Here is a 25,759-nt window from a genome sequence, read left to right on the forward strand (position 1 = left end):
GTGTTCTCTTTACTGTGATTGGGGCAACTGGAGCCCCCAGCCCCAAGGTGCCCCTAAGGTCCTCAAGTCAGCAGTCACCAAATATCACAGCAGAGTTTATTGTTTTAAGAAAGACTACAAAAAGGTAGAAAACGGCTTGGTGCACTAGACTACCACACTTTCACTGCTGGGAGGAAGGCCCAAGGGCATGGAGGGGAGTGGGCAGCCACCCCAAAAGCTTGCAGCACTGTGGAGCACACAAAATAGTGATTTTTATACAATAGGTCGTTTTTTTTCTTTTTTTTGATTTTGCCATAAACATCTATCTTACAGGTTGAAAACACTGAGAAAACCAGAACAGATAAGGCCATGATGGTTGGAAAAAAACCCAAGTTAACTGACTCCACTTGGGCGGCACTCACAAATCACACAATAGTTATGTGGGGGCGGGTGCACAGCATGGAGAAGCAGGGAGGTTCCATACAAACCAGCTGCGGATGCGGGGGTCTTGGATCTGAGCGAGTGGAGCCCAAGCATGATGGGCAGGCCACTCCAGGCCCTGCTGCCTGCAGCAGGCTCCTCCAGGCTAGAGCACCAGGCCCAGCCCGCTGCTCTTTGGAAGCTGGAGGCAGTGTCCTGTGCCACCCTCCCCAGAGCCGGGCAGGGCAGTGCCCCCCTTTAGGGCTGTGGGGCAAGGGAGGACCCAGCTCTGAAGAAGTTGTGACACCTACGGCTTTAATTGCACTTATACTAAGGAGGAGGGAGCGGTGGGATTGTTGGGGGGAGGGGTCCCAGGGTTGCTGCTGACTGTGGTGGGGAAGGTCCCTAGGTGATGCCCACCTGTGCCCACCCAGGACCCAAGGCTGGCTGGGCCCAGGGTTGGCTGGGCCCAGGACAGGCTGTGCAAAGCCAGCGAGCTGAATAAATTAACAGGGGAGGGGGCCTGCCTGCCTGCCCCCTAAGGGTGGGGCGGGGGAAGGGAGAGGCTGTTGCCTTGGGGTCAAGGGGCCGGGCTAGCTGCCCCAAAGGGCACATGGGCACAGCGGCGGGTTCCTTTAAGGCACATCTTTTGTGTCAGAGTTTGCAGCTGTGGCTTTCCCCGGCCCTGTGATTGTGCCGGCCCCATTGGGGGCGGGGACCACCTTGCCTTCCCTGTCTCGGAGGCCCCCTCCCCGCCCTGGCTGAGGCTGGAATGGGGACAGCAAAGCCACAGAAGCTGTGCAGGGACCCTAGCGTGGAGGAGTGGCGGGGGGCGGGCGGGGCTGGGGAGGCCGTGGAGGCCGCGGGCTTAGCTGGTGGGCAGCGCCTGCACGAAGAGGCCACGCGTGTCTGTCCGCGCAAGCTTGGCTGGTGGCTCCAGGGCCTCGGGGCCTAGCGCAGGAGACTCGCCGTCGGCTGCCAGTGAGATGTCTTGTGGCAGCTCGTCCTCACTCTCCTCCTCCTCCTCTTCCTCCTCATCTGAGGTACACGGACCAGAACCTCTCAGCGCAGGGCATGGCATCCTCAGCCCTCAGCCCCTGCCGCCTCCTTCGCCCCAGCCCGTGCCCTGCCCCATCCCTCACGAGCCTGACCTACCTTTGTCTGGGTCTAGGGGGTTCAGCGAGGTGGCCAGGTTGGCGAACTGTTAGGAGGAGAGAGGAGAAAGGGTGAGGGTCCCGCCAAGGGGTGCCCCGCCCGCACCCCCAGCGCTCAGTTGCGCACCTCGCCCATGACTGCGATGGGGGTTTCGCCCTTGGCCTGGGCCACACGGTGTTCGATCAGGTAGTACATGTATTCATCATAGAGCAGCCGGATGAGGTGGAAGGAACCGAAGCTGGCTGCGCTGCGCAGGGTCAGGTCCCTAATGACCATAGAGCTGAGGATAGCAACGGAGATGAGGGAGGCGTGAGGCCAGGTTCCGCCCCTCCTCCGCCCATGCCTGCCTCAGGCCGGATCAAGGCTTCTGTGGGGCGTGTAGCAGTGAGAATGGAGGGCTCTCGCATCACCCTCCTACCACCAACACCACAACTGCCTTCATAAAGGGCCACCTCAGGAAGGTGGGGCCTTCTCTGGTCCCACCCTCTCCAGGGAGGTAGGGCCTCCTCCGCCCCTCCCCCCACCCCCCACCCGGGTCCCGCCTAGCTAGCACGCACCTGTAGAAGGACCACTTGAGCAGGAAAAGCTTGGCGGCTTTGGGGAAGCCGGCGCTGCCCTGATAGGGCTTGAGCACCTGACTCACGACGCCGTCCAGCCAGGCTGCCCACTGCTCCAGTGAGTTCTGCTGCTGCAACGTCACTTTAAAGTCCTGCTCCAACCGCTGTACCACGCGGTCCTCACAGCGGCATACCCACGAGGCCTGCTCCTGGGGCACAGTGGGAGGATGCCCCAACTCAGCCGTTGTGCTGTCTGGGCCTGCCGTCCGCCTCCTCTCGCTCTACACTCACCTACCCCACTCACCTGCCCCTCACTGTGCTCACCTGCACGTTGGCGAAGTCCACCCGGTTGAGGTCGCTCAGCATTTGATTGATCTGGGCGGTGTTCTGCAGCACAGCGCGTGCTGCCTGCGCCAAGTGGTTAAGGGACGTGTAGCGCCTCAGTGTCTGCGCAAAGGCGCCAGCAGCTGCCACCTGGGGGTGGGGGTGGGGGGCTTGTGGCTTCTGTGGAACCAACACCCACTGCAACCTCTCAGTTCTTTTCCTTCTCCTAACAAGGGAGGGGGTGTACCTCCTTGCTTTTGTTGGGAGCAAGGGAATTGCAGACTTTTGGTGTCCACCTACTCAATGGTTTGTGTCTAACTACCATTACTATTATGAAAGGAGGCAACTGAAAATCTCAGAGGGCATTGCTTAAATACATTTTTGTTCCATTTTGTTTCCATTATTCCAATGAATGTCAGCTCTACGAAAGGTAGGAGTTCTGTCCATCTTGATCACGACTGTGTTGCCAGCACTAAGAACCATGCTGGGCATACAGTAGGTGCTCAATAAATGCATGTTTAATAAATGGATGAACACATGAGTCTTTGAAGGGCTCCTTTCAGATCCAGCTTCTACTCTCCCGTAAGACCCCTGCCCTGCCCTGTGTCCAGCATATCGAGTGATTCTTCACACATCAGTTCTGTTTAGCTGTCTTGTTAGCATTTTTCAGACTAAATAAAACCCTCTTTTGTTCTTCTCCTTTTTTGCCCAAGAGCAAGCATATACCATCTAATTCCTCACATCTAAGTAGTTAGTGAATGTGCACTAATGAACAGGGTTAGTGTTCTGTTCTCTTAACAGTGTTGCTCACCCTTCCCCCTTTTTTTGGATTTTATCTTTTTCTGAACTCTTAAAGCACTTTTTCTCAAGGTTGTCTGAAGAAAATAATCTTGTTTGCAGCTGGTCTTTAAGATGCTGTGTTGTGTACAAAAAAACTACAAAGGGACTGTGTTTCAGAAATGAGTAACTGAGGAAGCTGTTTTGTAAAGACAATGCCTAAAGCTCACTCCCAGGGGACAGGCACGGGACAAATCTCATTGCCCCTACTGGGAAGAGGTACTAAGGTACCCGGCCAGGAGCCCTCAGATCTTGGCTCTGCAGCTGGGAGGGAAGAGCCGAGAGGAGCCAGGCAGAGCCCTGGCTGGCCCCTCACACTCTTACCTTTACCCGCAGCATCTCCTCAGGGATGTTGACCATAGCGTGGGTGAGCCAGCTTTCCAGGCTCTTGGCAAAATTCCGGATTGCTTGGGTCAAGGCACCTGTGGGTTAACAATGGGAGATGATCAGGACTGAGGCTGAAGGGGAGGGTGTGAGGCTGAGGGGGCAGCAGTGCACTCACTGGGGATGGGCCGCAGCACATCAGGGATAAGAATCTCCACCAGGCCCTGGTATAGCACGTTGTCACAGTGCTTGGTCCACTGCAGCACAGGCTCGAACTTGGACAGCAGCACCAGACTGGCCTTGGGTAGCCGCTTCTCAGACTCGTCGTGCCTGTGGGTACACCCCCCCACACACCCCTGGTGTCAGGCAGGTGCTCCCTGCCTCTGGTTGACACTTAAGGTCAGGCTGACAATGGCGCCAGTGCCCTCAGTGTTAAAGGAGTATTATATTCTGTATACTGACACCCACCCAGGGACCCACCCACCCATCACAGGGAGGAAATGAGTCAGTGGAGCACACCATCCCATGCACTGAGTGTCAGACCTATACACATCCACACTCTGGAGTGGGGATCAGAAGAAAATGTGTACCCCATCAACTGCAGGAGCCAGGCAGGCACTCCCACTCCTCCATGATGTTTGAGGTCCAGCCATCCCAGCCCTGGTACTGACTCACACACTCCCTTCCCCCTTTCTCCATTCTTCACTGCTCTTCCCCAGGGACTCACACGGCCAGCGGTGGTGCCTCACTGGGCTGACTGAGGTTGTACCTCCAGAAGGTTTTCCACAGTGTCTCCACCAGAGTGAACTGTAGGTTCACCATGACATCAACAATGGCCTATTGGGGAAGCCAGATGTTCAGGGGTATTGGGGTCAGCATGGCCCTCCCTCATCCCTGCCCGCCCCTGGGCTGCCCTACCTCACAGTGTTCCCGGTACAGGACCTGGAAGGCCTTAATGTCCCCGGGCCCAACGCCCTCGGGCAGCACTTTGCCCTGGACATCGAGCTCTGAGAAGTCAGGGAGGCTCCTCGAGGCATCTGGGGGCAGGAAGGGATACAATGACACCCTTTGTCCCCTACCTACCTGTCCCCTTGGAGCCTCATCCTGGGATCTGATTAAGTTGTCATCACTTTTCTACAGAGCAGGAGTCCCCCAGTACAGTGGGAGATGATAAGGCTCAGGGAAGGCAAGTGAATCATCTGGGGACCACAGACCCTGCCCCAGGCCCTAGATCATAGGCCAGGAGGCTCTCACCCAGGAACTGCTGGTACTGCTGGACCTGGGCGCTGATGTCTGACAGCCCGGTGGCCTGCTGTGGCCCCACGGCCACACCGTTGGTCATGCCCTCCATCTTCTGGATGGGCTTGAGCCTGGGGGAAAAGGGGAAGGTGGGGCAATTGGGTGGGGGGTCAGCCAGCATGCCCTTCCCCACCCATCAGTACAGGGTCTAGCCTACCCTCCTACCTTTGCTTCTGTGAGAAGGGCTGGCCTCGCATGGCCATGTGCTGTTGGTCCTCCATCAGCCGCAGCAGAGGTGAGCTGGCCTTGATGCGCAGGCCATAGTAGTGGTACTTGGAGTTGCCCCTGGGAGTGAGGTGGAGGGTGAGGGCTGGGCTGGGAGGTCACTAGTCATCCACTGGGAGCTTCATATCACCTGCCTCCTTGCTGCTTGGGGGCTAAACAGAGCCCACAGTGGGGAGACACACATTCCACAGAGCTGGGGTGCTGTGCTCAGAAAGCATAGAGGCTGTGGGTGTCAGGAGAGGCCCCCACATGCCAACTAAGCTCTGTGAAGACAGGGCCAGTGTCTGGGGCATCCTCAATTTCTGATCCTGGCACAGGGCAGCAAAAGACTTGTTGACTACTAGCCATAAGAACATGCTGGATGCTGTTCTGAGCTCTAAGCACATACAAATCCATGCTCCTCATCCCTACCCTATGAAGGTTGCTCAATGAATAGGTGAGGAAATAGAGGCACAAAGAGATGCAGGAGGTGGGGAAAGACTAGTTTTAGTTAAGGGGGCCAAGGGATGTCTGAGTAAAGAGGTGGAAAAAAGCACACAGGCAGAATACACAGCTGGTGCAAAGGTCCTGGGGTGGGAAGCTGTACAGAGGCCAGTGGAGCTGGAGGGGAGTGAGTGAGCGCATAAGAAGTGGAACTGAGACCCTTGATAACTTGGAGTGGGGTGGTCCTTGTGGTTGTCAGGGGCAGGTGGCCCCACCTGGTGCCCAGACGGCGGGTACGCAAGCCCATGAAGACAGAGCGGATGAGCTTGCCAAAGGAGGCAGCGTTGACGGGTTCCAGCTTCTGCTCCTGGCAGTGCAGCAGGTAGTGGCAGTAGAGGGTGCTCCGCGGCAGGCTCACGCCCTCGGCTGTCTCATAGTTGTCCAGGAGCCACTGGACCTGGGGCCGGAATGGAGATGGAAGAATCACTTCAGTTTCTCAAATACAGTAGTCCTCCCTTATTCATGCTTTCACTTCCTGCGGCTTCAGCTACCCGAGGTCAAGCATGGTTCAAAAATTACTCAATTTCCCGAGCTATCAACAATGTCTGCTCCTGACATCCAACCTTTGACACTGTCATGGCTTGATGACCCAGGATCACTGAAGCAGAGAAGTCTCCTGCCATCTGACATATCGTCAGGTCAGTAGTAGCCTGACACTATGTTACAATTCCTGTCATTCACTTCACTTCATCTCATCATGTAGGTATTGTATCATCATCTCTCATCACCACAAGAAGGGTAAATACAGTATAAGATATTTTGAGAGAAAGACCACATTTACATAACTTTTATTGCTATAATTTTCCGATTTTATTATATATTGTTGTCAATCTCTGACTGTACCTAATTTATAAATAAAACTGTATCATAAATATGTATATAAATGAAAAAACATTATAGGGTTCAGTACAATCTGTGGTTTTAGGAATCCACCGAAAGACTTGGAACGTATCCCCAGAGGATAAGGAGGGAATGCAGTACTCATTGCTAAGTGCTCTCTGTACCTATTTCCAATTGTGACCCTGACAACATATCACAATGACCCATGGGAATTAAATTCCATGGAACTTTCTAGAATTGTACTGTACAATATTGTCACTATCAGCCACATACAGCTATTTAAATACAAACTTATTTATGTTGAGTGGAAAAAGCCAATGTCAAAGGTCACAGGGAGTATGATTCCATTCATAGAACATTGTCAAAATAACATTACAGAAATGGGGAACAGATTCATGGTTGTGGGGGATTAGGAACGTTGGGAGGGAGGAGGGCAGGGTGATGAAGAAGGGTTAGGAGGAGGGAGACCTTTGGGCGCTGGAACAGTTCTGCATCTTGACTGTGGTGGTGGTTTCCCACATCTACACACAGAAGCAGACATCCACACTATACCAATGTTAGCTGCCTACTACAGTTATGTCAAATGTAGCAGGGTAATCAGGGGAAAGTGCCCATAGGGATTTCTAAATTATACCAAAATAGTTTTTAAAAAAATGAACACAACTCAGTTCCTTGGTGATCCCCATTAAATTTCAACCACTTGATAGCCATATGTGGCCAGAGGCCTCCCATATGGAGCATCACAGAGAACATTTATTTATATCACCAGAGAACGTTCCATTGAACTGCACTGTTCTAGCACAGCATGGTTGCAAACTGCGGGTGAGGACCCACTAGAGGATCATGAAATCAGTGGGTCACACAGCATTAAGAAAAACTGGACTAGGGCCCTGGCCAGTGTCTCAGTGGATAGAGCATCAGCCTGGCATATGGATGTTCTGGGTTTGATTACTGGTCAAAGCACACAGGAAAAGCAACTATCTGCTCCCCATCCTCTCCCTTCTCCTGCTATAGCCCGTGGCTCCATTGGTTCAAGTGTGGCCTCAAGAACTGAAGATAGCTCTGTTGGAGCACACTGTCACTAAAAATAGCTTGGTATATAAGCATCGGCCCTTGATGAGATTGCCAGGTGGATCTCAGTTGGGGTGCATGTGGGAGAGTCTGCCTCATTATCTCCCCTCCTCTCACCTAAAAAAACTAGACTAGAAGCTAGGCTGCATGGGAAAGTGTCCATCTCAGTTATGTGGTCTGCAATGGGTTACCATGTCAGAGGACAGAAGTTAAAAAAGTATGGAAATCATTGCTCCAGACCCCACTCTATGAGAGGATAGGAACCACACCATGACTACTAGGCCCTGACACAGCCATAGTCACAGAGCTGATGGGGAACCCATTTGGGGTTGGAATCCAGGCTGCCCGAGTGACTGCATGCAGCCTCCTCTGGGTAGAGGGAGGTTATCTCAATGCCTTCCAGATGAACAAAGAACCTTGCTGAGGGCAGCTCCTCTCATGTTAGTGCCTACCTCCCCTTTCCTCACTGATTATCTTCTATTATTAATTATAATCAGAGTAGATGACCCTTCCTGGGGTACTGCTCCAAGAACTTCATACCTATTACCTGAGGCCCAGAGAGACTGAGTAACTTGTCTGAGGCCACAGAGTGAGGATTCACTCTCAGGCCATCTTCATCTGAGCACTCGTGACAGCCTACCTAAGCTCCTAAAGATGGTGTACCGCTACCGCCCACCACCTCTGTCCAGGGGTCTCCACCACCTTCCTCCTTGGGGTCCAGGGTTGGTACTTACAGTGGCTGGTGAGGCACGGGTGGTGTGGGAGTAGGACTGACTGGCACTGCCCAGCATGTAGCCGCCTTGGATCACGTAGGTGCCTGCTCCGCTGCTACCGCCACTGCTGCCGCCACCACTGCCCCCACCACCGCTTCCACTGCCACCACTGCCGCCATTGCTGCCATTGCTGGCCCCGCCCCCGCTGCTGGTGGGGCTGGCGACCACCTGACTGCCAGACACATACATGGGCACCGAGCCACTGCTGGCCACTGCCTGGGAGGTGGCAGGTGAGCTGACCTGGGCGGTTGTGCCCGCAGCCTCGTAGTAGCTGGTGCCTGCTGTCTGCGTGTACAGTGGTGTCTCAGTGTAGGGGTAGGTGCTGGAACGGCTGAGAAAGAAGCAAAAGGAAGGGAATCAGGAGCAAGAGCTGAGCAATGAGAGCATGAAGGAAGGGGTTTCTATAGGGATAGGCTCCCAGGATGGAAGCCACAGCCTGAGTGTCTGACTAGGCACCACCCCAAGTGTTTGATGGGCAATCTTTCATTGAATCCTCAAAGCAGCCCCCTGACACGAGAGTCCCAAGCTCACATGAGGAAGCTGAGACAGAAGAGCTAGGTAACTTGCAACAGGTCAAACACTTCACTCAACCAGAAAAACAACAACTGACCTGTGGTGGCGCAGTGGGTAAAGCGACCTTTGAACTGGCTGAGGTCACCAGTTAAAAACCCCACGCTTGCGTGGTCAAGGCACACATGAGAAGCTCCCACTCTTCCACCCCCCCAACCTCCCACCACCTTCACTCTCTCTTTTTCTCTCTCTAAAATCAATAAATAAAGCTCTGCTGTAGCCCCCTGGTCAAGGCACATATGAGAAAGCAATCACTGAACAACTAAAGGAGCTGCAGCAAAGAATTGATGCTTCTCATCTCTCTTCATTCCTGCCTGCCTGTCCCTGTCCCTCTCTCTGTCTCTGTCACAAATAAATAAATAAATAAACAAATAAATAAATAATAAAAGCACAAAAATAACCAACTAATGAATACATAAATAAGCGGAACAAGTTGATGTTTCTTTCTCCCTTCCTCTCTCTCTCTCTCTCTCTAAAATCAATAAAAGAAGAAAAAATAACCCAACACCTACCAACATGGAAGTGGCCGCCCTCCTTTAAAAAAAAATTATTGAATGCTTACTGTATGCTGGGCACTATTCCCGGCACTGCGGACCCATACTGGGCATGATGAGAAAGGAAAGGCCCTGCCTGGGGGAGGTAACGTCCTCGCTGGGGAGCCGGAAGAGAAGCTGAGAGTAAAGGTAAATTGAGGGCACTGCAGAAGGTGGTCCCTGGCCCAGAGGGGAATAAGGTGAGAAGGGGGTACTAAACAAATGGAGCCTCTACTAGATACAGTGGCTACCCTCAGTGCACATGTGTTTCCTTTGGCTCTAGCACCTATCTGTCCTGGAGAGTTCTCCTCCAGCTATTCCAGGACCTCCTTCAGATGATGCCGGCTCAAGGCTACAAATTGAAGTGGAATAAAAATGACTGCAGGTTCCTCTTTAGTAAAGCAAAGGTGACAGAATCCTACACAGGGATGAGATGAGGAAGGAGAAAGAAGATGGTCTTGTGATCCTGCCAAAAAACAAGTTCCAGAACATTCCATTGGGATAAAAGAGGAGGAAAGGGTACAGATGGTAAGAGGGGAGACCAAGCTGAATTTTGTATCTACGACTGTCATCTGTCTGCTAACCATAGCGGCAAAGAAGGGATGGGCGGGGGCACCTCTTGCTGCCTCACCAGACATCATTGAACATAGTTTCGATTTTTGAGTCCTCTCAATGTATTAGTGATTAAAAATAACATTAAAAAAATAACATTAAATTGCCTGACCAGGCGGTGGCACAATGGATAGAGCGTTGGACTGGGATGCCGAGGACCCAGGTTCAATACCCCGAGGTTGCCAGTTTGAGCGCGGGCTCATCTGGCTTGAGCAAAAAAAAAAAAAAAAAAATGCATACCAGCTTGTACCCAAGGTCGCTGGATCGAGCAAGGGGTTACTCAGTCTCCTGAAGGCCCACGGTCAAGGCACATATGAGAAAGCAATCAATGAACAACTAAGGTGTCGCAACGAAAAACTGATGATTGATGCTTCTCATCTCTCTCTCTTCCTGTCTGTCCCTATCTATCCCTCTCTCTGACTCTCTCTCTCTCTGTCCCTGTAAAGAAAAAAAAATAGACAAAGTAAAAAAATAATAATAATATTAAATTTTACAAATCCAGAAAACTAGCAAGGCCAGGATGCGATGGCCTGGCTCAGAAGGTTCCCCTAGGGGCAGCCAGGAAAGGGAGTTGGTGGGTGGAGAGTGGTGAGAGGTGTGACTACTGGAGGTGAGGGGCCCTGCCATCAGACACCTGGATGCACATCTTGATTATTATGCCCAGGTCCACATCTACCACATGAGTGACACCGAGAATGCATGACCTGAGCCAGCACCAAAAAGTGCCCACCCCTTCCAGTGGCAGGGACCATAACTAGGACCAGCCCAGTGTCCCACATGTAACACTTGCTCCAAAAAATTGTCACTCTGGTAGCTATTTGCTGAATGAATGACTGATTGAATGAATGTGTAATCAGCCTGGACAGGGCCACGGATGAAGGCACAGGGGCTGTGGTGTTCTCCATGGCAGGGATCCAGGCTGGCCAAGGGCTGGAAACCCAGTAATGATCCACTGTGAAGAAGAGAGACAAGATACAGTGCCCTAAGAACTTCACATGGTAGAAAAAACCTGATGGTAACAATGGATCACGAGGTATCACACATAATATAATCACAGTGGGGAGAATTCAAATAGAAGAAAGGGACAGATGCTATCAAGGGAAGCAGAAGGATCCACCCTGGGACTCTCAGCCTGAGCTCATGGCTCAGCTCTGATTCTAACATCCTAGTGGTGCTTAGCGCCCCTCTCCTCTCTGCAGTGCCCCTCTGATGTCTCTGCCAGCACTGGTTAAAAGCATAGCTAGGGGACTGGCAGCATGAGAAATAAATCAATAGAACTGTAAGATAGCTGGATGCCATGGACCATGACTCAAGTGCTGGTGCTATACCTGGGGTAGCTAGAGAATCATGTCCCAGGGACCAAATTGAGCATGGTCTATGAACTGATCCACAACCAGCATCACGCCCACATGGAAATGTGGCAGAGATATAAGGATAAAATCAGACAATGCAAATAAAATAAAATAAAGCTTCTAAACACTGAAACAACAATAATAACTATAGTCCTGGAATTAATTATTACTATGGGATGGAAGAGGGAAGGTGGCATGTGGAGGATCCCAGCAAGGAGCTGGAGCTGGGGCTAGAGCAGGCTGGGGCATGGGACCTGCCTAATGTGGCATATGTTAATGCTGTGCTATGCACACTACCAGGGAGCGAAGTCTCCTATGTGTTAGCTGGGTCATTCATGCTACATGTTCCATCTGCACATGTGGAGTATTATATAGTGTTGAAAGAAGGTAACCAGGATCCACATGAGCAAACAGGGGACGAGATTTGAGATCCACAATTGGGGGAAGAAATAGGGACAGAACATACTGCCACTGTTTCTGAACAAAGAAACAGCATAGTTTCTATTTTCAGAGAATCTCTGGGAGGAAACATCCTGCTTTGGGTAGGATGGGGGGTAAGGAGTAAAGGTAATTCTTTTTCACTGTTTAACATTCCTTGTTACTTAGAAATATTTATCTTGTAAATTATTTTTTTTGTGTGTGACAGAGACAAAGACAGAGAGAGGGACAGACAGATAAGAAGGGAGACAGATGAAAAGCATCAATTCTTCATTGCAGCTCCTTAGTTATTCATTGATTGCTTTCTCCTATGTGCCTTGACCAGGGGGCTACCGCAGAACAAGTGACCCCTTGCTCAAGCCAGCAACCTTGGGCTTTAAGCTAGCGACCTTTGGGCTCAAGCCAGCAACCATGGAGCCATGTCTATGGTCCCATGCTCAAGTCAGCAACCCCATGCTCAAGCTGGTGAGCCCTCACTCAAGCCGGATGAGCCCACGCTCAAGACAGCAACTTCAGGGGTTTCGAACCTGGGTCCTCTGCGTCCCAGTCTGATGCTCTATCCACTGTGCCACCACCTGGTCAGGCAGTAAAATTTTTAATTAAACATTTTTTTGTTGGGGGGCTAAAAACCAGGTCCATCTGACTTTAAAGACCTAGGCTATACTGCCTGACTGGTGGTGGCACAGTGGATAGAGCGTCAACCTGGGATGCTTAGGTCTCCAGTTCGAAGCCCCAAGGTCACCAGACTGCTAGGTTGAGTGTGGGACTGCCAGCTTGAGTGCAGTGTCATCAACATGATCCCAAGGTCGCTGGTGTGAGCCCAAGGTCGCTGGCTGGAGCAAGAGGTCACTGGCTTGGCTAGAGCCCCCAGTCAAGGCACATATGAGAAGCAGTCAAAGAACAATTAAAGTGACACAACTACAAGTTGATGCTTCTCATCTCTCTCTCCCCTTACTCTCTCCTTTCCTGTCTCTCTCAAAATAAAAAAATTTAAAAATAAATAAATAAATAAATAAAAAGAAGATCTAGGCTATGCTGGATCGCTTTCCCAACCTATAAGGGTACTTTCTGCTTCACCTTTGCCTGGTGGCTGCTGGCTACCCTTGAAAAACACTCACCACCTGAGGCCTTGAAGGTTGCCTGGTTTCCTGGGGGCTGGGACTGGGCCCTCCAGCCCTAGGGGGATCCTGAGCAGACCTATGACACTACTGCTATCTCCTCTCCAAGCCCCCCCACTCACATGGCACTGGCCGTGTAGCTGGCATCGCCGCCCTCCACATACTGCACTTGGCTGGAGTACACATGTGAGACAGGCACCTGCTGGAGTTGCTGCACCTGTCACAGGACGAAGGGCATGCAGAAGGTCAGAGGTGAGCCAACTCCTCCACCTCTGCCTGTAAAGGGCTCACAGCAGTCTGGCCTCTTCCCACCACCTGGCTCCCAGCCCAGAAGGCAGTACTTCTGGTGTCTCTGAATACACAATAAACTGGAGTCGGAGGCCCAGGGCCTGCAGCCTCTACCACGGCCAGGAATCAGGCAGAGCTATGTCAGAAGCCAGGACTCTCTGCTTGGGCTGGGGACAGCAAGAGTGGGGCCTGAGGTGGGGCAAAGGGGAGCCCAGATGCGATTCTACTGTGGGTGTGAAAGGTGGATCCCAGGGGCAGAGGAAAGCACTGGGACAAGGCTGTCACAAGTGACTCCTAGCCAGAGCCTAGAACTACAAACAAGCTTAAGGGGTGGAGTCTGCTTTAGGGTGGAACCTGAAGATCAGGCACAGGGCTTAGGGGCGGAGCCATGGCCTGAGGGGGCGGGCCCATCTTGTGGGACAGAACCTGAGACTACCCACAGGGCTTTAAAGGGTTGGGACTTGCATTCCCCATCTCTTCCCCCCAAACTCGTTTGTAGGGGCGGAGCCTGGGGCCTGGAACTCCCTTTCGGGCGGGGGGGGGGGGGTCAAAAGTGAATACCCCGACTGTATGGGCGGAAGTAGGGAGGGCCAGGGACTATGGGGCCGGGCGCGGGCCGGGGCCAGGGCCGGCAGATCCCGCCCCCGCCCGCCCCTTGTTCCCAGCCAGTGTGTCGGCCACCTACTTTGAGGGCCGTGGCAGCCGTGCCGAACACTAGCACCTGGGGGATTCTCTGGATCCTGACCCTCTGGTCGGGGCTGGCTCGGGCCGGGAGCCCGGGCAGTGGCTCGAGGACCACTTTCTGCTGCGGCAGAAGCAGGTGTGGGGGCAGCACGCCCACAAGCTCCACCCACTGCTCGTAATAGGGCTGCGGCAGCTCGGGGCTGCCTAGCTGCTGGGCCTCGCCGCTGCATGCTGGCTGGAGCGACGGTGGCTCCAGGGCCAGCGTGCCCAGCCCAGGCCCGAGCGTGGGTGGCCGGGGTGGCGGCTCCGGCGGCGGCGGCGTGGGCCAGGGCTCTTGCTGCTCTGCCTTCCTAGCGGGAAACTGACTGCCTGAGCTCTGGAGGACAAACAGAGACACTGCAGAATAAGGGGCTGCCGTGAGCAGGGCTCCAGGCCTCCACTGCCCACCGGGCTGCTAAGCTCATGCAGCTACCCGATCAGAAGTTTCTTGCTTCATGTCTCAAGGAAATGAGACTCCAGATCTCTCTCAGCAAAACCCAGGCCCTGAAATGCCAGGTGCCAGGGAAGAAGAGGTTCCAGGACGAGTTGGTAGCCCACAGCCAGAGGTACAGCCCAGTGTGGGGCTGAGCCCTTGAAGATCCAGGGGTGGCTCCATTCCCTCCCTGCGGCCTAAGGGGCCTGCACCCCTCCCCAGTTGGGCTGAGCCTAGTCCCAGTTTGCCTAGAGGTAGGTGGGGGAGATACATACCTCTTGAGCCACATGGACTGGCTGGAGCCCCTGCACCGTTAGTGGCTGCACCGGGCTAGCTTTGGGTGCCTGTGGAGTGGCCTGGACTACGGACCTCTAGGGAGGAAAAAAGGAGTCAGACCATGGGACTCATGGCAGTGATGGCGGCAGATCCATCCGTAAGCACCCACCCCCTTCCTTCATGCACTCATGTAAGCCTAGAAGCAGCCTGGTAAGGAAAAGGCCACCTTCTCCAGCTTTTCGCAGTTGGCCCTGCACTAGTGCCTCCCAGGTTCATTACCACATTAACTGTGGGCGCTCAGTTACAGGTGTGGAACCCAGACTCAGCAAGACAAGGCTGACGGGAAGTGACAGGGCTGAGTTCAACTGGGCACTGACTGAGGGAGTTCCCTGCTCTCCACCTCCACTCCCTGCAGGTTTATCCCACACTCCCTTGTCCAAGATTCCCAGTCCTCACTTTCATGCTATGGCAGGGATTCAGATATCACCTTTAGGGCACAGTGAGGGACAGAGACTGGGGGGGAGGAGATTATTGGGTGGGGAGCACAGACTCAAACCCAGGTCTTGAGGTTCAGAGGGGCTGTGATTCCAGGCAGAATATTTGTGAATCCTTTGGGGTATGGTTCTTCTCCCCTCTGGGGAGAGGACCTACGGCTTTGATCTGGTTTTCTAAGGGGATGGGAATGCACCAGTTTCAGTGGTAACAACAACCAGATGGCAGACAAGTCTTGCACCTCACCTAACCTGCTCTGACTGCCATGGCTGGTGGCTCAGAGCACCATTTCCTCCAGAATGCTGGGAATCGGTTTGGAGGCCAGGGCCTTTCCCTGAATCCCTTAGGGTTGAGCCAGGACTTGGCCCTGGGGCTCCTCCAGGAAAATGGGTCTAAAGAAGCCAAAGTTGTTTCTCAAAGCTGTTTCCAGCACCTGTTTAGTGTTAGGTGCCTCCACAAGACCACATTTCATCCTCACAGCAGCTCCAACCACACTGACCCCAGGCCCCAGGACAGAAGCCATTATTTAGATGAGGATGCTGGGTCTGGAGAGAGGCAGAAGCACTTGCCAAAGGTCCAGGTGGTAGGACCTCCCATCTGCCCAGCTCTCACAGCCCTAGGAGGCTGCAAAGGCCGCCCAGGCAGGACCCCTTGCCCCAGCTGCCGCCCGCCTTGGCCTGGCACCTCTTGGGTGACAGGGACACTCTGCTGGACGCTGTGGACCTGTAGCTGCTGTGGCACCGTGCCCGTGGGGGCCCCAGCCGTCTTGCTGGAGGAGCTGTTGGCCTGCACTGCTGATGGCTACAAGGAAAGAAGACACGGAGTGTTGCCTGGGGCACCTGGGCCCTAACAAAACCCTTCTTAGGAGTGCTGTCCCCAAGAACTGTTGGGGAAGGCAGCAGCCAATGGGAGCTGGTAATCACAGCATTATGTGCATCTAAATGCCTAGTCCCAGCTGCAAGGCCCGGTCACCACTGGTCAAGACTGGAGGTTCAGCTCAGAGGTATTGATAAGCAGACCCATCTTCCCCAGTGAGGAGAGCTGGATTCCAGCCTCAGCTCAGGGGCCATCTGCTGCCTCTGTAACTAGAGGGGCTATAGGCCTGAGATGAGGAAAGATAGGTGAAGGAATACCTAATTTCCAGATGTGCTGAGGCACAGATGAAATGGACCTGCCCTAGAGCCACACAGCTATGAGTGATAGCACCAGGCACTGTGCTCAGGCAAGCTGGCTACAGAGCCCCTGTGAGCTCTGGGCCACCCTAGTATCACTGGCTATTTAATATGTAGGAAACTCATCACAGAAGGCTCTGAGGGCCAGCCCAGAATCGCCCCCCCCCTCCCCAAGTAAATAGCTGAGCTGGAGGGTCTGACTCTGAGCTCCTAATACAGACACCCATGCTCCCACAACCCATGGCCTGCCTGCCTCCAGCACTCTTAAAGGTATTTGAGGGTCCCCAGATTCCACCCTGTGGTCTGAGGAAGAGCCTTTACCCACCCTGCAGAGGGAAGAAGGGCCCACTTTGCCTCCTGGTACTGGGCTGGCTCTGAGAGGCCCATTTCAACCTGGGGTGGGGGGAAGCCACCTCCTTCTCCTGAAGGTGGCAAGACCAGTAATTGGGCAGCCAAGTCACTCTGCCTGGGGTCAAAGAGGATATCAGGGCTGGGAGTGGGGAGGGCTAAAAGATTCCAGAGGAGCAAGTGGTCTGGGGGCGGGGCACAGAGCTCCAAGTATACTATGGGGGTATAACCTGGGGAGAGTGGAACGAGGAGGGTCGCTGAAAAAGTCACCACCTACCTCAGGGGGCGAGTGCACCTGCTGGGTGCTGTGCACCGTCAGGGAGACCTGGCCTGTCTTAACACCCTGGGCTGTGCTCTGCACTACTAGCCGCTGCGTGGGAAGAGCCTGGAGCAGGGAGGAAAAAGGACCACAGTTCACTGATGACAGGCTGTATAGTTTTAACAAACATTAACAAGCATCTATGCTGAGCCAAGCCAACATCCTAGTCCTGCACACTTAGCTCATGGAATGACCTAGACAGCCTTGATGTAGCACAGTCCTCCCCACTTCACAGAGGTTGACAGTGAGGCTCAGTAAAGCAAATGTGCTTGCCTGAGGTCCTGGAGCCTGTAAGCAGCAGAGCCAGGGTTTGTGTCCAAGGAGCCTCACTCTTGAACCTGACAGGACTGTCCTGGTCTGTGCTGAGGCCGGCACGCCACCTGTAGCCTTTCAGGGAACAGAGCACTGAGCACTTGCAGTCCCTTTGTTGGCAACAAATTGTTGGTACTGAATAGGCCTTGGGTTCTCTGCTTGGGGAAATCAGGCTGGACCTGCAAGTCACCTTCCTTACTGTCAACCCTTAGTTCTTTCTGTTAGGGTAATGCATGCCACCTCCTTCCCTGATGAGCCCTGACTGACAGTCTCACCCACTGGAGGCAGTGGGTGCGATGGCTCCTGGATGGGTTCAAGTCTTGGATGCTGGTGGGAAGATCCCTGAAGGCTATCAGGGAAGGGTTCTACACTCTGGGGAGGCTGTGTGGGCCAGGGCCAGGTGTGACAGACTTACCTGCTGGGGCACAGAAATGTTAGTGAGCTGGAGAGGTGACATGTGGCCTGGCTTGGCCTGCACACTTGTCTGGACCAGCAGCCGCTATGGGGGCAAGAAAGAAGACCCTCAGCCATGCTGACTTCCCCAGGAGACCCAGTCCAGGTGGGTGGAGAAGGTGTTGAAGTGAAACATCTTGATAAGGACAGGTAAGCAGATGGCTCTGGCAGTGGGTCAGGGATGGAAAGCCAGGTACTCTCGGCCACAGCCCCTGCCCCCCTCACATGCCCTCCCCATGCATCCTAGGGGAGGGGTTTATCCTACCTGCTGTGTGCCTTGCACCTGCTGGACCACCTGAGTAGGGACTCCAGTCTGGCTGGCAGTGGAGCCCGGGCTGGCCTCCGACACAGTCTCACTGGCCCGCATGGCACCTTCTGGGAGGAGGAGTCAAGAGGGTCAGTTCTGCCTCTGCCCCCACCCTGAGCTCATCTAGATGGGATGATGGAGTCTGAAGCAGACCCCTCACAGGGCCAGGCCTCTGCAAGAGTCCTGCATGCTGCTTGGCCAGGCTTGCCCATTGCGGTGGAAGCCAGGAGCACCCTTAGTATCTATCTAGAAGCAGCCTCACCACCACCCACCCGCCTCATCCCAAAACCAGACTGGAAGGGGTGACTAGAAAGCCATGATGCAACAGAGGCCCAGATGTCTGAACACCCCTTTCCCAACAGACAGGACTTGTAGACAGGCAGTGACTGGCTTCCCACTTTGATAGCCTTGGAGCTACTTTTCCTGAGATGACCCCTGGCTTCCCAGGAATTGCAGCTGGTTAGAGGAGTGGCCACAGAAGGCCTTGATGGCCAGTGGCCGAGTGCCCCCTCCCTCTCTACTCTCCCAGTCTTTCTGTACTCAGTGGGGTTGGGGCAGGCTGGTACTCACGCCGAAGCGCAGCCGAGAAGAGGCAATCACGGAACATGGTGCCCACCTTGTCGTCTGTCCCCCCACTTTCTGTGTTCAAGAGAGCCTGCCCTGTGTTCCTCGCTTCTGGCCCACCTCTTCGGGAACAGCAGGGCACAGGGGCAGGCGGGTTTATACCTGCAACCTTGGAGAGCTAATCCCCCCAGTGGATGTAGAGCTCCCAGCTGCCCTCTTGGAATAAACACTCCCCTCCCAGTAGGCGTGGCCAAACAGGGCCTTGACTGCACTTTGGGATCAGGAGGGAGTTGGTAACCCAGAGATGCTATCAGGCAGGCACTGGTAGTTTCATGCACATCTCACTGAGTGGTTAACAAGAGCTGGGGGGCAATGGGTATGTTGCGGGGGGTGAGTTTCCCTGAGAGATGCTGGCTGGGAGACCCTTACGCCAGCCAGGAAGCCATTCATCTTGCCCTCTATGTGGTCTGATTTGCTCCTAAGAGTTTCAGAGGCTGGGGTGGGGCTGCGGTACATATGTGCCTGCCCTTCCTCTAATGTGCTGCCACAAGGAGCCAGCATCCCAGCCCTACTTCCTGGGTCGCCTGGCAAAATTGGACAGCCGTAGGCAAGGAGGACTAGGAATAACTATAGAGCTTCTGGTGCCCCAGGAGCTATACTAGAGTCTTCCTGGGCAGCTGGAGATGGAAAGAACTTTTATTACCCTGGGTTTCAGATTAGGCTACAGAGATGAAAAGAAAGGAAATGACTTGCCCAAAGTCACCTAGCTGGGACCAGGGAGGCCAGGATACATGCCCATGTCTAGGCCCACATGAACTTCACACTGCATGGAACCCAGGCCCACAGGTCACACATGAGCTGAGGCCTCAAGGGCAGTGGTGTGCAGACTGGGCATATGGGTATAGGGACCTATGAGGATAATACAAGGTCCAGCGCATCACAGAGGGGGGTACGGCCTCCAAAGCAAGGATCTGGGGCTCAGCTATGTGGGAATACCAGGAGAAAGGCCTAGCTAGAGCAAGGGCTGTCCCAGGTAGATACAAGGCCCTCAGGGGCCAAGTCTGGACAGAGCATATGAATGTGTGTTAGGTCATGGGGAATAGTGGCCAGATGTGGGAGGAGGTATTGGGAGAAGCCACCTATTGGCCACATGTGGGACAGGCATTAGGACAGCCCCAGGCCTACTCAGCCAGCTGTCTCTGCAGCCAGTTCCAGAAGGCACTGAGTCCTATTTTGCCAGAATCTTCCTTTGCATTCACTTAGGCTTCTCTGAGCTGTGAGGGAGGAGGCTCTCACTGAGACAGCCTTATGGAAGAAAACTGAGTCATGTGAGAGCCTGGAACACCTGGTATCTGTGGTATCTGTGAGGCATAGGGACCAGACCCAGCCCAAGGGATGGTACCCAACCAAGGAGGTCTGTGGCAGGTTTGGCCTGGTGTAGGGTAGGCAAAGAGTAGAGGGCTGGCTCCAGACACTCCTAGGCCCAGCAGCTCTGATGAAAATGCCAAGGCTGATCCCAGAGCAGGACCCTCAGAAGATCAGACATCTGCCTGGATTGGGGAAGCCTGGGAAGCAGTCTTGCCTATCTCCTGCCTCTGGGGCAGCCCCCAAGGCTGAGACCCCATGTCTGCCAGGCCAGGAAGGCAGGCTGGGCTGCAGGAAGATGAGAAGGTAAGGTTCTGGATTATTTCTTGGATGAGGGGCTTCCTGTGTGCCCTGTCTACCTGTGTTTTGCACAAGATGTGTGTGTGGGTGGGGAACGTGGAGTCTGAGAGCATCTGCATCTGTCTGCCTCCCATCTCCATTCTATGCAGTGCATGAGATCAGGGAGGGCCCCATAGTCTCAAGTCTCTAGTCAGGAAGTGACAGTTGATTTCCTTTCCCTCAATCTGATGAGTGTCTTGTCCTCTCTGGGCTCTGAACTTCCCCTTCAAGACCTACTCACACCTCAAGTGCCACGAGCTACTTGGGGGAGGCTGAGGGAGGCCCATTCCCCATGGACAATAGATGGAACAGTCTGGCCCTCTACCCACTAGTCCTTTGCTCCCAGGGATGATTTCAGTCAGGGGCACTTGAGGAGTGGGTGGGTCTGGGCCTCTGCCGCCTCCAGGGTCCTATATCCCTTATCTGCCCTGAGCTCAGTTTCCCCATCTGTGGGAAAACCATACACCCCCCCAACCCTCCATGTCCCTCTCTCATGCACACGTCTTTGGGATTGCCAAGGACTCCAAGTGAGAGAGAAGTAGGGAAGAGAGGCTGGACGCAAGTCCCTCCTTCGGCTTAGCTCCAGTCCTGACAGGCAGGCTTGGTTTCACTGTCCTGGGGTCACTGCCAGGAAGCACAGAGCCTTCCTTTTGCCTCGAATTTCTGGCAAAGAGTCTGGTGGCTTCTGAAGATGGGATTCATGGATCTAGAGGATTGTTTCTGAGCAGGGAAATTTGAGCTGCCTTCCCATCACCTCTAAGTCACTTTAGGACAGAGTCCCCGAGGACAGAGCTGGATGGCCTGCCTTCTGGTGCTGCCTTAGCTAGCTGCCAGCCTGGCTCTCAGTCTAGGTCCAGGCCTCTTCTTGCCCCCTCCCTGAGATTCCCTGGGTCCCTGATCAGCTCAGATTGCTTCTGGCCCTGGAGGAGCCCCAGGCACCTTGCTGCATTTGCTGGTGTCATTTATACTCCCTAGCCCCCACCTTGGGACTGGTTCATGTGGCCCAAAGGCACTCTTAGGTTCGAAAGGGTCATGGTGGAAACCTAGGAAATCACTGCACGGGGATGGGGAAGGGTCAACAGAGAAGCTAGTACAGTTGCAGGCTGCCAGCTAATTTCCCCTTCCTCAAAACAGATCTAGGAAGCATTGCTCAGTCACCCTTCTAGAGATAGGCTCACTCCTGCCAGAGCCAGGAGCAGGAAAAAGAAATCTCCCAGGACCACTGTAATAGACAATTAAGCCACCACCAAAGAAGGGATCCCAAGAGTCATGCCAATAGCCCAGAATGCCCTACAGCATGGTGGGAAGACTGTAGGTGGAGGGAGAAGGCCACCTCCCCAGGCCCTACAGCTAGTAAGAATCCTGCTAAGACGCAAAAGACCACACATAACCTTGACCTCTAAGCACAGATCCTCCCTGGGGCGTGGGGGAGTTTCAGAAGGAGCTGGAGGAGAGGAGGGGATAAGACTAGGTAGGCTGGCATTTGGGGAGGTCTGGGGCTTGGAGCTGTGCATTCTAGACCCTTGCTCTAGAGACCCTGGACCAGAAGGCAGCTAAAGCCAATGATATCTAGGAGGTCCAGGGCCAATCAATGCCCTGGAGCTAAGCAAAGCCCTCCATTTGTGCTAGGCAAGGCCTCCTGCCAGCTCTGAGTGGCCCAGGGGCTGACTGGTTGTGAAGGCTATATTGGGGGTCAGGCCAGCGTTCATCAGCCATTCCACAAAGACTCAGCAGATAGAGACCTGGTCTCACAGGTAATGGAGATAGACATCATCATCATCATTATTTCAGGTGGTGATGATTGTTAAGAAGAAAAATAAAGCCTGACCAGGCGGTGGCGCAGTGGATAGAGTATCGAACTGGGATGCGGAGGACTCAGGTTTGAGACCCCGAGGTCGCCAGCTTGAGCGCGGGCTTATCTGGTTTGAGCAAAGCTCACCAGCTTGGACCCAAGGTCACTGGCTCGAGCAAGGGGTTACTTGGTCTGCTGAAGGCCCACAGTCAAGGCACATATGAGAAAGCAATCAATGAACAACTAAGGAGACGCAATGAAGAATTGATGTCTCTCATCTCTCTCTCTTCCTGTCTGTCCCTATCTGTCCCTCTCTCTGACACACACACACACACACACACACACACACCCCAACAAAATAAAATAAAAATAAAAAAAATAAAGCAAAATAAGGTGACAAGGAGTAGGAGTGGAGGTGAGATGGAGTGGGCATCAGGGAGGTGGCATCTGAGCAGAGACTGGAAAAACACGAGGGATGAAAGTCCAAGTCTAGGATGGGAGTGCTCCAACCGAGGACACTGAGAGCACAAAGGCCTGAAGGCTGGACTAGGCCTAGGGGCTTGTAGAGTTGCAGGAAGGTCAGCGAGGCTGGGGCAGGAGTTTGAGGACTGCAGTGGGGCCAGGAGGGGCTGGGCAAGTATGGGGCTTTTAAACCCTTTCATATGGGAAGGGCTATAAAGGAGCAGATGTCCTAAGACCCAGAAAGCCTGAGCCAGGGTTTCTCAGAGAGTGCCCCAGGGCTACCTGCCTTGGCTTGAGCTGGGCTGAGATGGGATGTGAAGGGATCTATGATAGTTGTCAAAAGGCTCCCTCTAGCTGTTGCAGGGGAAAGACTGAGGGATGAGAATGAAGGTTGGACCAGGGCAGTGGCCATGGAGGTGTGACAGTGGCTGGATTTAGGAGGTGGAGCCAAGAACCATTCTTGCTCAAGGATAGGTAAAACAGGAATCAAGGCTGACCCAGGTCTGGGGGTGGTATTTATGAGGATGAGGAAGCCTCAAAGGAGGGAGGATTTGAATTGGGAAAAATCCAAAGTTCCATTTGGCCATGGTGGCTTGAGAGGCCTGTTCTATCAAGTGAATGGCCACAGGAGGCTAAACCAGGATCCTGGGGTTCAAGGCTGTGGCCTACGCACAGACCTCAATGTGGGTATTGTCAGCATAGAGGTGGCATTGAAAGCAGACATTGGACAAGGCCACCATGAAGGATGAACCACTGGAGTGAAGTGAGGTCACAGGCCTGATGAAGTCATTGCTGACGAGGCCAGGGAGGTGAGGAGGAAGCAGCAAAGGAGATGGAAAGGGGGTGGCAGGGAGGTGGGTAGAGCCCAGGGCGGGAGGGCATCCCTGGGAGGATGGTGACCCCAACTAGGACTCTCGGGAGGAAAAGTGTGGATGGCTAAGGAGAGAGCTTGGCTGAAGAGGGAGGACAAATCCTTTGAGGAATTCTGACTGAAAGGGAAGAGGAGACTGGCGGCAGCTGGAGGTGGTGCCGGCCCTGGGGTGGGGCGGTCCTCGTTAAAACGGGAGCTGTTTCATTTTTGTGGGTAGGTGGGAAAGAATGCAAGATAGGGATCGAATGATGAGGCTGGGGTGGCAGGAGCAAGTCCTGGAGGAGGTGGCCTGGGACAGGCAGAGCTGGTAGGTGCCGATGGTCCCTGGGAGCTGGGAGGCTGGCTGGCAGGGGGTGGGGTGGGGGGAATGGAATCCTCATCACATGACATGACACCTTGTCCCCAGTGAAGTCAGCAGCAGGGTCAGGGGTTGAGAACACAGAGTGAGAGGAAGGTGATGGGGGGGGGTGTAGAAGGAAAGTGGGTTTCTACAACAGTGGGGGTACATTAGCAAGATGTAGCAGGATCACTGGACAGTGCTGAGAACCCCCGGAGATCTGTGGCCTAAGAACCCTGGCCATGCCCATGGCCTGGCTTCAACTCAGTGTTCTCAGCATGGCTCTCATGAACATCCCTCCACACCATCTGTGTGGTAAAGTGCCAATGCTCTCAACTCCTGCCTGCTTCCACCCCCTGGCCCTATCATGGGACCCCAAAACTGCCAGGAATCTCCAGATGTAGCCCCAGCTACATCTGACCTAGTCCCATGGGGCCATGTCAATTGCTACATATTTGACTATCATTGATGGTCCTAAGCTCAGCCTTAGCCTGCCCCTTCCACAGCCCCCAGGAAGCACTGTGACACTGCCACTTCCTTTTTCACTCCAAAAGGATTGGGTCAGTCACAACTAGTTGTTTTTTTGGTCTACCTCCCCCCTCCTCAGTGCACAGTAGAAACCATTAACAGCGCCCAGTCCTAGTCTGAGCTGTATACTCTCCCTCTGCCCAGCCTGTCCTGGTCCTGGCAGGAACCAGGGCATGGGTTAGATGCTCTAGGTAGGAACCATGGGTGTCATGGCCCAAGTTTCCTGGTCATTTGCAACACAAATGTGTGGCCACAGTGAGAAACAGGAACTGTTGGCCACATACTCAAACTTGTCCAGCTAAGATCCCTGCTTGGCCCATATTCTGCCAAAAATGAAACAGGAAAGGAAGGAAGGTGATGCCTTCAGGCCCTCCTGCCAATCTCCCTAAAGTGCCTCCATAAGCACCTCACACACATCCCCGGAGTATGTGAAACCATCAGGATCCTGTTCGGGATAAGGAAATTGAGGCAGGGTGGCCCAGGGGCTGAGAGCAGTGAGGCCAGACCTGCAGTGCCGCCCTCGCCTCTGCCAGATTTATGAGCTTTAACTCCTCTGTCTAGTCCTTTCTTCAAGTAGCATCTTAGCTGGGGATAGACAGTAGCAGCTCTAAGAGTGGCCCTGGTGGAGAGGAATTGGGGGCACAGAGGCCTCCCTGCTGGCTTGAAAACTCCTTCCCAGAGATGCCCAACAAGTCCTGCCCAGGAATCCTGGAGAGTTTGAAAGCTGCCATCTTGGTAACAGGCACAGTGACAACCCTCACTGTCAGGATGCCCCTAAAAGCTCCTCTTGGAGTTGTTCAAAGAGTACCCGGACCCTGTAGACATGTCCACTTACCAGAGACGGTGACCACGATGTACTGCTGGGACACCGAGGACGGGGCAGGTGTGCTGGCTGGCTGTGAGGGCGTGGGGGCAGCCGGGAGCTCCGTCACAAACTGCTTCTGGCTGCCTGGTGGCTGCACCTGGGGCTGGGGGCTCTGCAGCTCGGTGACATACTGGGGCTGCGGGGGAGTGGCGGTAGCAGGTGGCTGGGGGGCCTGGGGTGCTGCTGATGGCGGTGGCTGTGGCTGTGGCTGGGCCTGAGGCGGGGCCTGTGGTGGCTGGGAGGGTTGTGGAGCTGCCTGTAGCTCAGTAACATAAGCCTGTGTTGCCATGCCAACAGTGGGGAAAATGATAATAAATAAGGCTTTTTTTTTTTTTTTTTTTTCTTCCTTGGGAAGAAGGGGCGGGGGGAGAAACAACAAAAGAAGGAAAAACAAAAATTAATCTACAGGCTGAGGAAACCAGGGACAGCTCCTGGCTCCCTGGAGACACATTTGGGTTCATCACTAACTTAATTAGATCCGGAGGCTGGTGGCCAGATATAACCAACCCATCACTACAGGGGCACTGAGTATGGACCAAGCTGCTCTGCAACTCTTCCACTTACCCTTGCCCAGGACTCCTCACTCCTGTCCCACCTCCTGGT

General features: G+C 53.9%; 1 protein-coding gene across 8 annotated transcripts in view; it reads right to left on the bottom strand.

The window, feature by feature from the left end:
* Positions 1 to 82: 82 nt before the first annotated feature.
* Positions 83 to 25,759, bottom strand: part of RFX1 (regulatory factor X1) — a 35,992-nt gene continuing 10,315 nt past the window's right edge. The window contains exons 2-22 of one of the 8 annotated variants that reach the window (XM_066272029.1): positions 25,127 to 25,498; positions 17,992 to 18,101; positions 17,689 to 17,772; positions 16,920 to 17,027; positions 15,807 to 15,923; positions 14,630 to 14,725; positions 13,884 to 14,258; positions 13,033 to 13,127; positions 8,249 to 8,618; positions 5,819 to 6,000; positions 5,061 to 5,180; positions 4,851 to 4,966; positions 4,515 to 4,633; positions 4,324 to 4,433; positions 3,775 to 3,926; positions 3,597 to 3,694; positions 2,436 to 2,585; positions 2,112 to 2,320; positions 1,681 to 1,834; positions 1,555 to 1,600; positions 83 to 1,437 (exon numbers count right to left, since the gene is read on the bottom strand). In XM_066272029.1, coding sequence (XP_066128126.1) covers positions 1,268 to 1,437; positions 1,555 to 1,600; positions 1,681 to 1,834; positions 2,112 to 2,320; positions 2,436 to 2,585; positions 3,597 to 3,694; positions 3,775 to 3,926; positions 4,324 to 4,433; positions 4,515 to 4,633; positions 4,851 to 4,966; positions 5,061 to 5,180; positions 5,819 to 6,000; positions 8,249 to 8,618; positions 13,033 to 13,127; positions 13,884 to 14,258; positions 14,630 to 14,725; positions 15,807 to 15,923; positions 16,920 to 17,027; positions 17,689 to 17,772; positions 17,992 to 18,101; positions 25,127 to 25,445 — 3,300 coding nt within the window. In that variant the 5' untranslated portion in view covers positions 25,446 to 25,498 and the 3' untranslated portion in view covers positions 83 to 1,267. Of the gene's footprint in view, positions 1,438 to 1,554; positions 1,601 to 1,680; positions 1,835 to 2,111; positions 2,321 to 2,435; positions 2,586 to 3,596; positions 3,695 to 3,774; positions 3,927 to 4,323; positions 4,434 to 4,514; positions 4,634 to 4,850; positions 4,967 to 5,060; positions 5,181 to 5,818; positions 6,001 to 8,248; positions 8,619 to 13,032; positions 13,128 to 13,883; positions 14,259 to 14,629; positions 14,726 to 15,806; positions 15,924 to 16,919; positions 17,028 to 17,688; positions 17,773 to 17,991; positions 18,102 to 25,126; positions 25,518 to 25,759 lie in introns of those variants that run through there. The other 7 variants (XM_066272028.1, XM_066272031.1, XM_066272027.1 and 4 more) reach the window with 7 other exon arrangements.

Source organism: Saccopteryx bilineata, chromosome 1, assembly GCF_036850765.1.
Source record: "Saccopteryx bilineata isolate mSacBil1 chromosome 1, mSacBil1_pri_phased_curated, whole genome shotgun sequence".
NCBI classification, from domain to species: domain Eukaryota; kingdom Metazoa; phylum Chordata; class Mammalia; order Chiroptera; family Emballonuridae; genus Saccopteryx; species Saccopteryx bilineata.